The sequence below is a fragment of the Schistocerca americana genome, chromosome 3 (genome assembly GCF_021461395.2).
Source record: "Schistocerca americana isolate TAMUIC-IGC-003095 chromosome 3, iqSchAmer2.1, whole genome shotgun sequence".
Lineage (NCBI taxonomy): Eukaryota > Metazoa > Arthropoda > Insecta > Orthoptera > Acrididae > Schistocerca > Schistocerca americana.
The window spans coordinates 535872338-535884646 of record NC_060121.1 but is presented as its reverse complement, the minus strand read 5'-3'; the positions used below and the strand labels follow the sequence as shown (position 1 = coordinate 535884646).

Genomic DNA, 12309 nt, shown 5'->3' with positions numbered 1-12309 from the left:
CTCACTCCCTTCCCAACCACTGCTTCCCTTTCACGCCCCTCGACTCTTATAACTGCCATCTGGTTTCTGTACAAATTGTAAATAGCTTTTTGCTCCCTGTATTTTACCCCTGCCACCTTCAGAATTTGAAAGAGAGTATTCCAGTCAACATTGTCAAAAGCTTTCTCTAAGTCTACAAATGGTAGGAACGTAGGTTTGCCTTTCCTTAATCTTTCTTCTAAGGTAAGTCGTAAGGTCAGTATTGCCTCACGTGTTCCAATATTTCTATGGAATCCAAACTAAACTTCCCCGAGGTCGGCTTATACCAGTTTTTCCATTCATCTGTAAGAATTCATGTTAGTATTTTGCAGCTGTGACTTATTAAACTGATAGTTTGGTAATTTTCACATCTGTCAACACCTCCTTTCTTTGGGATTGGAATTATTATATTCTTCTTGAAGTCTGAGGGTATTTCACCTGTCTCATACATCTTGCTCACCAGATGGTAGAGTTTTGTCAGGACTGGCTCTCCCAAGGCCGTCAGTAGTTCCAATGGAATGTTGTCTACTCCCAGGGCCTTGTTTCAACTCAGGTCTTTCAGTGCTCTGTCAAACTTTTCACGCAGTATCGTATCTCCCATTTCATCTTCATCTACATCCTCTTCCATTTCTATAATATTGTCCTCTAGTACATCGCCCTTGTATAGACCCTCTATATACTCCTTTCACCTTTCTGCTTTCCCTTCTTTGCTCAGAACTGGGTTTCCATCTGAGCTCTTGATATTCATACAAGTGGCTCTCTTTTCGCCAAAGGTCTCTTTAATTTTCGTGTAGGCAGTATCTATCTTACCCTTAGTGAGATAAGCCTCTACATCCTTACATTTCTCCTCTAGCCATACTTGCTTAGCCATTTTGCACTTCCTGTCGATCTCATTTTTGAGACGTTTGTATTCCTTTTTGCCTGCTTCATTTACTGCATTTTTATATTTTCTGCTTCCATCAATTAAATTCAATATTTCTTCTGTTACCCAAGGATTTCTACTAGCCCTCATCTTTTTACCTACTTGGTCCTCTGCTGCCTTCACTACTTCATCCCTCAGAGCTACCAATTGTTCTTCTACTGTATTTCTTTCCCCCATTCCTGTCAATTGTTCCCTTATGCTCTCCCTGAAACTCTGTACAACCTCTGGTTCTTTCAGTTTATCCAGGTCCCATCTCCTTAAATTCCCACCTTTTTGCAGTTTCTTCAGTTTTAATCTACAGTTCATAACCAATAGATTGTGGTCAGAGTCCACATCTGTCCCTGGAAATGTCTTACAATTTAAAACCTGGTTCCTAAATCTCTGTCTTACCATTATATAATCTATCTGATACCTTCTAGTATCTCCAGGATTCTTCCATGTATACAACCTTCTTTTATGATTCTTGAACCAAGTGTTAGCTATGATTAAGTTGTGCTCTGTGCAAAATTCCACCAGACGGCTTCCTTTTTCATTTCTCTCCCCCAATCCATATTCACCCACTATGTTTCCTTCTCCCCCTTTTCCTACTCTCGAATTCCAGTCACCCATGACTATTAAATTTTCGTCTCCCTTCACTACCTGAATCATTTCTTTTATCTCATCATACATTTCATCAAATTAAATTCATCTGCAGAGCTAGTTGGCAGATAAACTTGTACTACTGTAGTAGGTGTGGGCTTCGTGTCTATCTTGGTCACAATAACGCATTCACTATGCTGTTTGTAGTAGCTTACCTGCACTCCTATTCTTTTATTCATTATTAAACCTACTCCTGCATTATCCCTATTTGATTTTGTATTTATAACCCTGTATTCACCTGACCAAAAGAGTTGTTCCTCCTGCCACCGAACTTCGCTAATTCCCACTATATCTAACTTCAACCTATCCATTTCCCTTTTTAAATTTTCTAACCTACCTGCCGGATTAAGGGATCTGACATTCCACACTCCAATCCGTAGAACGCCAGTTTTCTTTCTCCTGATAACGACGTCCTCCTGAGCAGTTCCCGCCTGGAGATCCGAATGGGGGACTATTTTACCTCCGGAATATTTTACCCAAGAGGACACCATCATCATTTAACTATACAGTAAAGCTGCATGCCTTTGGGAAAAATTATGGCTGTAGTTTCCCCTTGCTTTCAGCTGTTCGCAGTACCAGCACAGCAAGGCCATTTCGGTTAGTGTTGCAAGGCCAGATCAGCCAATCATCCAGACTGTTGCCCCTGCAACTACTGAAAAGGCTGCTGCCCCTCTTCAGGAACCACATGTTTGTCTGGCCTCTCAACAGATACCCCTCCGTTGTGGTTGCACCTACGGTATGGCCATCTGTATCGCTGAGGTACGCAAGCCTCCCCACCAACGGCAAGGTCCATGGTTCCCATAATCCTCCTGGCCTCAACCTTTGTTAGACTTTGTCCTCACCCAACCACCCCCTTTGCTGCTCCTGTTCCAGCACTACACAATCCTCATTCTACCAACCCAGGCTTTTTACTTCTCTCCTTTTTCACTACCCCCCTCCCCCCTCACCTCTCCCCTTCCCTCTGTCTGGCCTCCCAACTGCACCTAGCTGCCATAACCTCTCTCCACCTCATCCCTGGACACTGTGTGTGTGTGTGTGTGTGTGTGTGTGTGTGTGTGTGTGTCATCTATTTTTGATAAAGGCCTTCTTGGCCGAAAGCTTATTCTGTGACAGTCTTTTTGTTGTGCGTATCTGCGACTTAGCATCTCCCCTATATGGTGAGTGGCAACTTTCCTTTTCATAATATTGTTACCTTTCATCCTGAATTTTCCATTGTCTGATAAGCTAATTAAATTCATTCATGTTCCTGAAGGTTGACACCATGGAGTAAAAATAAATAAATAAATAAAATTATTAACTTCTTCTAAATTCACGAATATTCTACTTAAAACATCTAAATTGTCTGTGATAATTTAGGCAATGTTTGATATGTGAATCATTGTTGTTGCTTTCTTATGACATATTACAGCTACATCTACATCCATACTCTGTAAACCACTGTGAAGTACTTGGCAGAGTGTGAAACGTAACAGGCTAATTGAAATTAACTTAAACACATAAATTTAGCCAAGAACAGTAATTTCTGACGTAGAGGTGTATGAAAATAAGTACTTGTGAAAAAGTTACGAAGAAAATAATTACGGAATCTTGATGAAACTAATGTATAGTAGCCCATTAATTGGTAGGAGCATTTTATGTGATACGAATCTTCTGTAACTAGTAAATATAACAAGTGTATTGTTAACATTTAACACCTAAGCATTTATACACTATACAATTAGTATATAGACTAGAATTCACTCATGTGTTTAATATATAAGAATCTGGGTAATCATTGAAATGTATAATTTGTTTTAGGATGAGAGTTTTAATTGTTAATTAATGAAATAATAATTTTAAACAATGCCGAGGACTGTTCGGGATTGTAAAGAAAGTATAAATACTAACTGCCATGTTGGCATAGGGAGTCAGTCTGGTTTTAGTTTTTGAGCAGTGAGCATGTAGCTGCTCCTTTTTCATTGTAAGTATTGTCTGCCTTTGTATTAATATTTTAATTTTGTTTTGAAAGTATAATAAATGTATTTAAAACATAAGACAAGATTATTTTTAAATTTAACTTTTCCAAAGTTAAATGTTACAGTGACTGTAAATGTACTCAGGACCACGACTGCAGCAGATAAAGAGTAACTATGATCAACCCCATTATTATAAGTAATCAGAGAATAGTTATAAGAGTATTTTCCATTGTAGCATTTATTTAGAATATGAAATGCCATAATTTTTGGACATATAATGTAAGTTATTAATGCATTCATGCCATCAAATTTTTAAAAACTTTTGTATAATGAGGACAAGATTAGTCTAATTAAGCTGTGTGCATGGGGCATTTATACAATCCTTTGCCCTACACTCAATAAATGATACAATGGAAAGTAACCTCTGCCATATTGCCATATACTTCACAGTGGTTTGCAGAGAATGGATGTAGATGTAGCCGTAATAGTCCATAAGAAAGCAGTAACAGTGATTCTCATATCAAATTATCACAGTCCTGTTCTGCATATCAGTAAATGTCATTTACATAAAAACTCTTTTAAGACTGAATACTGCACAATGAAACAAGTCTCTTAAAGAAAAAAAGAGTGAGTTTACTTCATAACTTCTTCCAGATATCCATTGTAGTTGAATGCACAGCAACGCCCTTCAGTAGTTGTTATATCTTGGAACATCTTATAGCAATTATGTACAAAGCGTCCCTTCCATGTGCAGTTAGCAATGAGTTGCTTGCACTGTGGAGCTAGCTGTAATTTTAATTGTGTATGAGTTTAGATTATAAATATTATGTAAGTTTTTATAACAAAAGTGTATAAATAAAAGAACATCTGCATAATTAAAGTTTTTGCTTTTTAATTGAGATATATATCATTACTTACGTATTTGGTTAACATTCTGACTGAAATATTATTTGCATCAATTGTCTCCTGTAAGTTAATCAAATCATCTCTCTGCTCATAAATATTTGGGTTTAACAGTTGTGTTACTATCTGCAAGTTTTTGAAAATCTGTTGATGTGTCACGTTTTTCGGTAATACCCTGAAAGAAAAATGGACAATTAAGAACAGGTGCCAATTTGATAACAACAGATCTAAAAGAAACAAATGGTCATACTAAATCTCATAAATATACTTAAACTAGAAAGAGTTAAATGTAAAACAATCAAAATTAACATTTATTTCAATATTTAGCAGCAAAAAGGGTGAGTGAAACACCACATATGCTGCAAACTGCAAGTATCACATAATAAACATAAACAACATCACGTATCTACATAATAATAGCATTCTTATTAAAAGGGAGAACATAAATTTTCAATCAAGTATGTAAGGAGACAGAAATGACATTTCTGTAATTCTGGTGTTTGCATTGATCAATGTCATCATGGGTAATGCAGTGGTGGATACAGAAAAACCTCAAGGAAGGTGTGGTAAAGATATCTTGAAAGAAACAAATGAATAACGTGCAGGATGACTGGCAGGGGCAGTGCGTGTGGCAATGCGGGCGGCCCTGCAAGGGGGGGGGAAACACGCACCCTGCATGCATCCCATATATATCTGCCACTGGGGTAATGTACAAGAGGATTTTATACAGAAATCTGACACAGTAAAAAATGTACTTACTCACACTATAGTATTACATATAGCTTAAGTACATATTTCATTTTATGAAAGATGGTACCACACTCAGTCATAACTTATGTTTATTGTAGCAGATCTAGATTTTGGTCAATGAGTGACCATCTTAAATGCAGCAGGTAAAGTTAATACATTTGAACCATTATTTTGCATTTACTCAAAGTAATTTGAACTCTTGGCTTGTATAGTCCAAATGGGTCTATGCCAAATAACGGCTGAAATGTGTTAACTTTATCGGTTGCATTGAAGATGCTGACTCAGTGACCAAAATCTAGATTGCTACAATAAACACAAGTTGTGTATGATTGTTGTACCTTCTTTCACCAATTCTTAACTTACTTACTAAATTTCACACAATAAATGAATATGGAGCATACATAAACATTTCCTAATGTTGTTAAAAGTAAAATATGAGTTGAACACCATTTAGCTACTTGCATACTCATTATATATGCAAGACAAGGCTGAGGAGAGTGGCTATGAGTGTACCTATAAAAGCCCACAATTCACATCCCAGTGCCATTACATTATCTTTCTTAGAAGTCTTAAGCCCCAGAATATTCTGCAACAGTAGAGAAGTAATGTCATTTCCTCATTACCGGAAGTTCATAAATTCAGAAATTTTAATAAAAATAGAGATTCTAAGATGTAAATAACCTAATAAAAATGAGGTAAGACAATTACTCACTTGCAGACGATTGCTGAGCAAAACATAAATACATGAAACAAATCACATATTGGTCTTTCACTGTTTTCATACCCTAAGTACAAATACACACACACACACACACACACACACACACACACACACACGCATGCACACAACATCACAGCATGTTTGTGAGTGTTGTCTAAGAGAAAAATAGCTAAGGCTTGAAATATAGTGGACTATTTTCATTTTTGTTTCTTAGTTCAAAATTAACATAAAAAACTCATGTATTAATGAACTTTGAGATTGGAAAGGAATATTTACTTAGAAGTCACTGAAACTGAAACATGGTTGAAATAGTTATACCCCCATCTTTCACATTTTTAATAAGTTTCTTCATGGAGAGTTAGGGGGAGGACACAGAACAAGAGAAACTAGGAATGGCTAGGATGTTCAAGCACATTTCTCATGTTCATGTGGCTTGGAGCAATCCTCTTTTCTCCCCATCCCCTGTGTGAGCAATTCTTCCTTCTCCCTATCACCTGTATTGATTACTCTTTCTTTCATTTTGGCAGTCCCATCTTCTGTTTTTTATTACTATAGCTAACAGTAAATGGATGAAATACATGTTTACCATCCTTAGTAAGGTTGGAAGAAACTGCTTGTCAGTGGAGAGAAGAATTATTGTTGTTATGTCAGCTTTCAAAGTTGAGATGTTGTTTCTCCTACAATTAGCTGTTCAGTTTTTAATGGTTCCAAGATATATAAGTTATACACATTTTCACATAATATTTCAACAGCTTTCATATTATTTTGTTTCCTGAGTAAGTTCATTCAGTAACTGTCACACTATGATTCAATTTCAAGTCTTGCTAATTAGTTATGATACTGAAAATAACAAAATGATGGTGTTAACAGATTCTTGATCTTCCACGCTTAAAGCATTAGGCATTTTCCTGCTGCAATACTCATCCGTTTCTCACTCTTTCTCGACTTCTTCTCCCTTTATGTGATGCTTATGACTGGACTGAAGTAGGTAGTGGAGGATGTACGGGACAGGTATTACATCTAGGTCTATTATAGGGATATGAGCCATGAGGCTAGGGGTTGGGAGCAGGGACTGTGTAGGGATGAATGAGGATATTGTGTATGTTCAGTGGATGTCAGAATAGCATGGGATGGGTGAGAAGGACAGTTGGTAGGACGTTTTTCATTTCAGGAAACGACAAGAGGTAGTCAAAACCCTGGCAGAGAATGTGAGTCCATTGCTCCAGTCCTCCGTGTTACTGAGTCATGAAGGGAATGCTCCGCTGTGGCCGAACAGTGGGACTTAGGGAGGTGGTGGGTGACTGGAGAGATAAGGCACAGGAGACCTGTTTTTGTACAAGGTCGAGAGGCTAATTATGATCTGTGAAGGCCTCAGTGAGACCCTTGGTATATTTTGAGAAGGACTGCTAGTCACTGCAGATGCGATGGCCGTAGGTGGCTAGGCTGTATGTAAAGGTCATTCTGGGAAGGAATGGGTGGCAGCTGTCGAAGTGGAGGTATTGCTGGTGGTTGGCAGGTTTGATGTGGATGGAGGTAGTGATGTAGCCTTCTCTGAGGTTGAGGTTAACACCAAGGAAGCTGGCTTGTTGGTTTGAGGAGGACAAGGTGAAGCGAAAGGAAGAAAAGCTACTAATAGCAGATAAACAAAAGCTATACAAAAAAAGCTTAGAATTCAGCAGCTTTTCTCAAAGTCACAGCTTATGTGCTAATTTATTCAGCTAAACTTAGGTGACATAAGTGTGACTGACTCATTCATATCCCTGAAGGTTCCACTTCCTAATGGTATCCATGGAACATGTAGGATAGATTACACATCATCATTGCCCTTCATTTCATTTCATCCTGCTTTCATGAATTTTATGCAACAAATTCTAACTAATGTTTAATCCTCATCTAAGTTATGCCTAGCTCTAATCTGTTTACATAAGTCTCCTAGTTTTCAGACTTTCATGGTCCGCCCATTCCATTTCATAACATGCTTTTCCTCTCCCTCTCTCTCTCCCCCTACTTGATGCCACTTTCATGTCAGGTACCTTAAGCGTAATTGTGTCATGCAAGTGATTGCAAAGGGTACATGTACTGTGCAGCATCATGTTTGTGTTGCTACTGATAGGGAAGGGATATCATCTGCTGCCTGCTTGAAGCATGTATCTCTCAAACAGTATCACACAAACGTCATATAAATTAACTCTCTTACTTCCACTTCCACATTTCATTTGTGAATTCAATAGCATAGAAGTGACCACCTGGTCAGTAGTGCTACTGAAATTATAACTGACAGGAAAAGTTTTCAGAAGATTTGATATTATGATTACATTTTTTTTGACAGTTCCAGAGCCCTGGAACGAAGCACTTGATTGGTGTTGCAGATGGTAATCGCAGGGAAAGGTATATTCCATATTGGATAGTGATCAGTTTCTAGTGTTGTTAAAGTAGGATGCCGTTCACTTAAATACCATGCTACATTGACCATATATGCAGCTGTTATAATGGATAGGCCAATGACAGTTAGCCACATAAATCTGAAAAATAAATGAAAGCATAATTACATTTCTTTCAATTAACTGCTTATTAATTAAATCAATGGCTGATTCAGCATCCAATGTTTAACTGCCAACTTAATTAAATCAGCAATGTGTGAGATTCTATATTATAATTGGCATTACATGACAATAACATTTGCCTAATTTTTTCACAAATCAAAATTGTTCAATAATAGTAAGTATTTACATACTTTCAAATATTTTTTCTTATATCTAGATACTTTGGGTATTGAAAATTGTCCACAAAAGATACATTAACATGACAATGGATTTTTACAAACTTGAACATAAAGTATAGCTTTTTTTAGTTGGTAATTTTGTTTGTAATCACTTCCAAAATCCATGTGAATGCCAACATGTTCATCATATTATACAGGGTGTTCATTTTAACTGAAAACATTGAAATATCTCAAAAATTACACATCAGATTGAAAAAAGTTGTAGTTCCAATTTGTTTGTCTCGGAAGCTGACATCCAACAATGCCACACTCAATCCATCACCCCAACCTGTATGTGGGTGGCAGGTGGGCAACTTCGAAATCTTCAGTGGAAACCCCCATTTGTTAAATGCAGATCACAATTTGACAGCGAACTCTACATAAGTTTTTCCCAATGCATTTTCTTTGTTTTGCCATGGATGGTGCTGCAATCAGAGGAGTAGAAATGGGAACACAACCCTAATTTATGAGATGCCACTCAATGGCCATTGAATATTCAATGGCATGTGGGACTCCACCTTCATTCTGCGAGAGTAGGTCAGGCTAGAATTTTATAACTTCTAATTGGAAACCCCATTTTCAGTATTTTTTTCCTCTGATATATTGAACAGGGGAACATTTGACACATGACCATGGCCGTGTAGTAAACTACAACATATCATAATAGGCAATACACCGCAACTGGATCTCACGTATCATGCAGAGGTAGAACAGATAGAACAATACTTGAACAGTGTTCATTGCCTGCAAACAACCTATCATTTGGAGAACAGATGAGCAAGTGGACAATGAATGTTACAAACATGGAGGAAGAAACTGAAATGGTCTTGATTTATGGAGAATGTAGCAGAAATGTTGTGGCTGCTGTTGTATTTTCAATTGAATGCTCACTCTCATTTTTTCCTTACACACTTGTGAACACCTTTATGTCTAATGATAGCATCCAGATTGGCAAAAGGAAATGAAGCAAACATGTTACAGGAGAAGATAATGAAATAGCTGTACAAGCAGCAGTGTGCCACAACCCATAGATAGGCACACGACAGCTACACTGTGGTCCTGATATTTCCATAGGTAATACTGACACAAGTATCATCCATACCGTATGTCACTGCATCAAGAACTTCACAGCACCAATTTCCATATACATGCAGTGTCTTGTGAATGGGTATATCAACAAATTCAAATGACCCTCACTTTCTTTTCCAGGGTACTATTTTCCCATGAGTCTAAATTCACAAACCATGGTAGCATTAACTGACATAACATGCATTACTGGAATGTAGAGAATTTTCACAGGGTACAGCAAGTTGACCAACAATGTCCTTGGTTGGTTAACATATGGTGTAGCATCAGGGGGAACAAACTCATTGGTCTGTATTTTATCAATGACACATTGAATGGACACAAATATCAAACGTTTTTGGAACAGGGGCTACCAGTACTACTGCAGGCTGTTGCCCTGGATGTTCAACAACATATATGGTTTCAGCATGATGGTTGCCCAGTGCATTATTCAATTGAAGCACAGGAAGTATTAGACTGTGTTTACACTGGTCGGTGGATCAGCAAAGGTGACCCTATTAATTAGCCCACACAGTCACTGGATTTGATGCCACTGGATCTCTTTCTGTGGGAGTACTTAAAAGATAAGATGTACCAGCAAGTGACAGTAGGCCATTAAGATATGATTGACCACATTAGAAACACCTGTGATGACATTCCCACAGATATGCTTCTGTCCTGTATATGGTCATTTGAAGAGTGGATCACTAAGTGTATTGAAGTTGGTGGTACTACATTTCAACACTTACTCTAAGTGGAAAAACAGAGTAGTGTTCACATCAAGCCACAGCCACAGTGGCATGTCACGTAGCCCCCTGTTCAATATGTTGGAGGAATACGACATTGCAGCCTGTCCTACCCTCACAGCATGGAGGTGGGACTTCACATCCCATTGAATATTCAAGGGCCATGAGTAGCATGTCTAAATTACGATTGTGTACCCTTTCCTATTCCTCTGATTACAGTGCCATCTGTGGTGAAATGAAGAAAACCCATCAGACAAAATGTATGTAGATTTTGCCATAGAATCATTTGCAATAAAAAATGGGGATTCTCATTGAAGATTTCAAAGTCACCCCCTTTACCCATGCTCAGGGTAGTGGGGGGAGGGAGGGGGTCAATTGCAGTGTCATCGGATGTCCCCTTTTGAGACAAACAAATTGGAATTATGACTTTTTTGATCCGATGTGTAGTTTTCAAAATACGGTATTTCAATGTCTTCAGTTAAAATGAACACGCCGTTTTATAAACCACTTGCTTCTAAAAAACTTTTCATGAGCATGAATGACATTCTATAGAATATCTGTGAATATTTTAATGTGTACTTTTATACATTTTAATGTAAACCAATTTGCACTTCAAGCCTCCAATTGTCTCACACATAGTTTAAGCTACTGTGCAATATTTTATTACATTATGTTCATTTGAATTCATATCTGAAGAAAACAAGTTAGTAAGTAACAGAGTTAATAAGATCAATACTTTAAAAATAATCCACTGATGGACACTAACATTAAAACTGATTTAATTCTCAAAAAATTTTCTTGGAATACTAAGTAATACATAATGCCATAGTGTATAAAAATAGTGCTGGTATGGAAAAATTCCATTAACAGGTATTATGTAATCAGCATGATACAGTTGCTTGTTTCTAATGCCAATGCCAACAAATAAATAAAACACATAGATGTGAATGGTTTATACTTGCTTTTCCAGCCAGTGTTGATGTTGCAAAACGAGGTATTTATAACCATGCTGTGCAGTACAATTGCAAAAATCCTTGACCCATAGTATAATCCACTTTTTAAAATCCATTACAACATTAGTATTCTGTTCACCATCTCTCTGCATTTTTAAAATTATATCTTTTTTCATGTTATACACCAGCACTGTGAAACATGAAAATTATTTCAATGATTCACATAATTTGTGCTGTTTATTAATTTACCATAACAATGGGAAATACAGTCCCATTATGATATTATCTGTTATGAATATGCCACAAAATGGAGGAAGGTAAACTGGTTAAAATCCAATGCTAAGTACAGCACACAACAGTCTGCTGCAGTAATCAATAGTCAAGTGTTTAATTATGAATTCATTACACATGCTCAAATGCTGATGGCCTTTATAGATTACCTAACAGAGACATGAAACCAGAAATGAGAATCCTGTAAATAATATACTGTCATATTCTTAATATTAACACTGTTTTAACACTGATGATCTTGAACTGTCATTAAATATGCTCTATGATCAATACATAGGTAACTAACTGTAAGAAGTCTTCAAGGTAAAAGCTAAAACCTGTTGTTAACATGTAGCAATGTAATCTTCCATTACTTCATAACACATGAAAAAGTCTGGCATAGCATTTCAACACAATTGGCGTTATTCAGATTGCCGAGTAACTGAACTACAGTCATGATGCAAAATTATGTAAAGTACAAAAAAAAGAGCAACAGATCCTTAAGAGCACTTAAAAATCAATGCTGACTGTTGAAGTCCCCAATCATAGGCTCTCTTCTCTGAATGTTAGAAAAATAAATAAATACATGGCCCTGCAGCAAATAAG

At 37.2% G+C, this 12309-nt stretch overlaps 1 protein-coding gene across 2 annotated transcripts in view; it reads right to left on the bottom strand.

The window, feature by feature from the left end:
* The window catches only part of LOC124607265 (sodium channel protein Nach-like), a 115473-nt gene extending 103783 nt beyond the window's left edge, over positions 1-11690 (bottom strand). Inside the window, exons 1-3 of one of the 2 annotated variants that reach the window (XM_047139541.1) lie at positions 11443-11690; positions 4453-4612; positions 4172-4320 (exon numbers count right to left, since the gene is read on the bottom strand). In XM_047139541.1, the coding sequence (XP_046995497.1) occupies positions 4172-4320; positions 4453-4612; positions 11443-11609 (476 nt within the window). In that variant the 5' untranslated portion in view covers positions 11610-11690. Of the gene's footprint in view, positions 1-4171; positions 4321-4452; positions 4613-8223; positions 8391-11442 lie in introns of those variants that run through there. The other variant, XM_047139542.1, reaches the window with a different exon arrangement.
* Positions 11691-12309: the final 619 nt, after the last annotated feature.